The sequence below is a fragment of the Aphanomyces invadans genome (assembly GCF_000520115.1).
Source record: "Aphanomyces invadans strain NJM9701 unplaced genomic scaffold supercont1.1, whole genome shotgun sequence".
Classification (NCBI taxonomy): domain Eukaryota; phylum Oomycota; class Saprolegniomycetes; order Saprolegniales; family Verrucalvaceae; genus Aphanomyces; species Aphanomyces invadans.
Window position 1 is genome coordinate 2,481,649 of NW_008580146.1, and position 745 is coordinate 2,482,393.

At 45.4% G+C, this 745-nt stretch overlaps 1 protein-coding gene across 1 annotated transcript; it reads right to left on the bottom strand.

The window, feature by feature from the left end:
* Positions 1 to 329: 329 nt before the first annotated feature.
* Positions 330 to 720, bottom strand: H310_00745 (hypothetical protein; the record flags this gene model as incomplete). The annotated part of the gene is made up of 2 exons (XM_008863629.1): positions 330 to 610; positions 648 to 720. The coding sequence occupies 2 exons, from the start codon at positions 718 to 720 to the stop codon at positions 330 to 332; spliced, it is 354 nt and encodes a 117-aa protein (XP_008861851.1).
* Positions 721 to 745: the final 25 nt, after the last annotated feature.

The following is a 745-nucleotide window of genomic DNA, read 5'->3' on the forward strand; positions in this document are numbered from 1 at the left end:
TTTGGAGAGCCCACCAAGAGCAAAAAATCATACATGTTCGATCGTATTAGAACTTACAGGTTGGCCACATTGATTGCAGATTAAACCACTTTGAATGAATAGATTCCAGGTGTACTTCGACGTTCGAAGTAATTAAAACTTCGAAACCACATTGATTGCTGGTTTCGCCACATTGAACGGGCAATGGTGTAGTACTACCTCTGTCCGACTTCAATTGTCGTGATTCATATTTCCTATTTCCGGTGTTTTGATTGTCGTGATTTCACATTATTGGTTAAAATTGAAACTCAAACAGTTGTATTGGTCAAAATTATCCTTGGATCACAATGTCAAAGGTCGACAAGCCGAGCAGCAAGGTACGTGTCAGCAGAAAATGCCAACGACTCTTCCAGCTCACCGCGTCGATGCTTGGCTTCTTTGTCAATGTGCTGCAGCTTGTACTTGTTGCTTCCACCAGTCTCCAAGTTGCACTCCATGACAGACTGCAACGTGTAAAACACGTTGTCCAACGACACCGCGGGTACGTTCGTAATCGCATTCTCCACGCTTCTGATTTGCTTGCCCTTGTGCCCACACACGCTGGATAGTTCGCTCGGCAACGTTGTAGAGGCTAGCTTGCTGCTTTAAGTCGCCGTAACGAAATTTACCGTTCGTGCTGTGATGCAGTAGAACAGCATAGATCGCTATCTTCTCCGACTCCAGGAGATGGCGGAACGTCATGCAGGAGTATACTCAGATCAAGTGT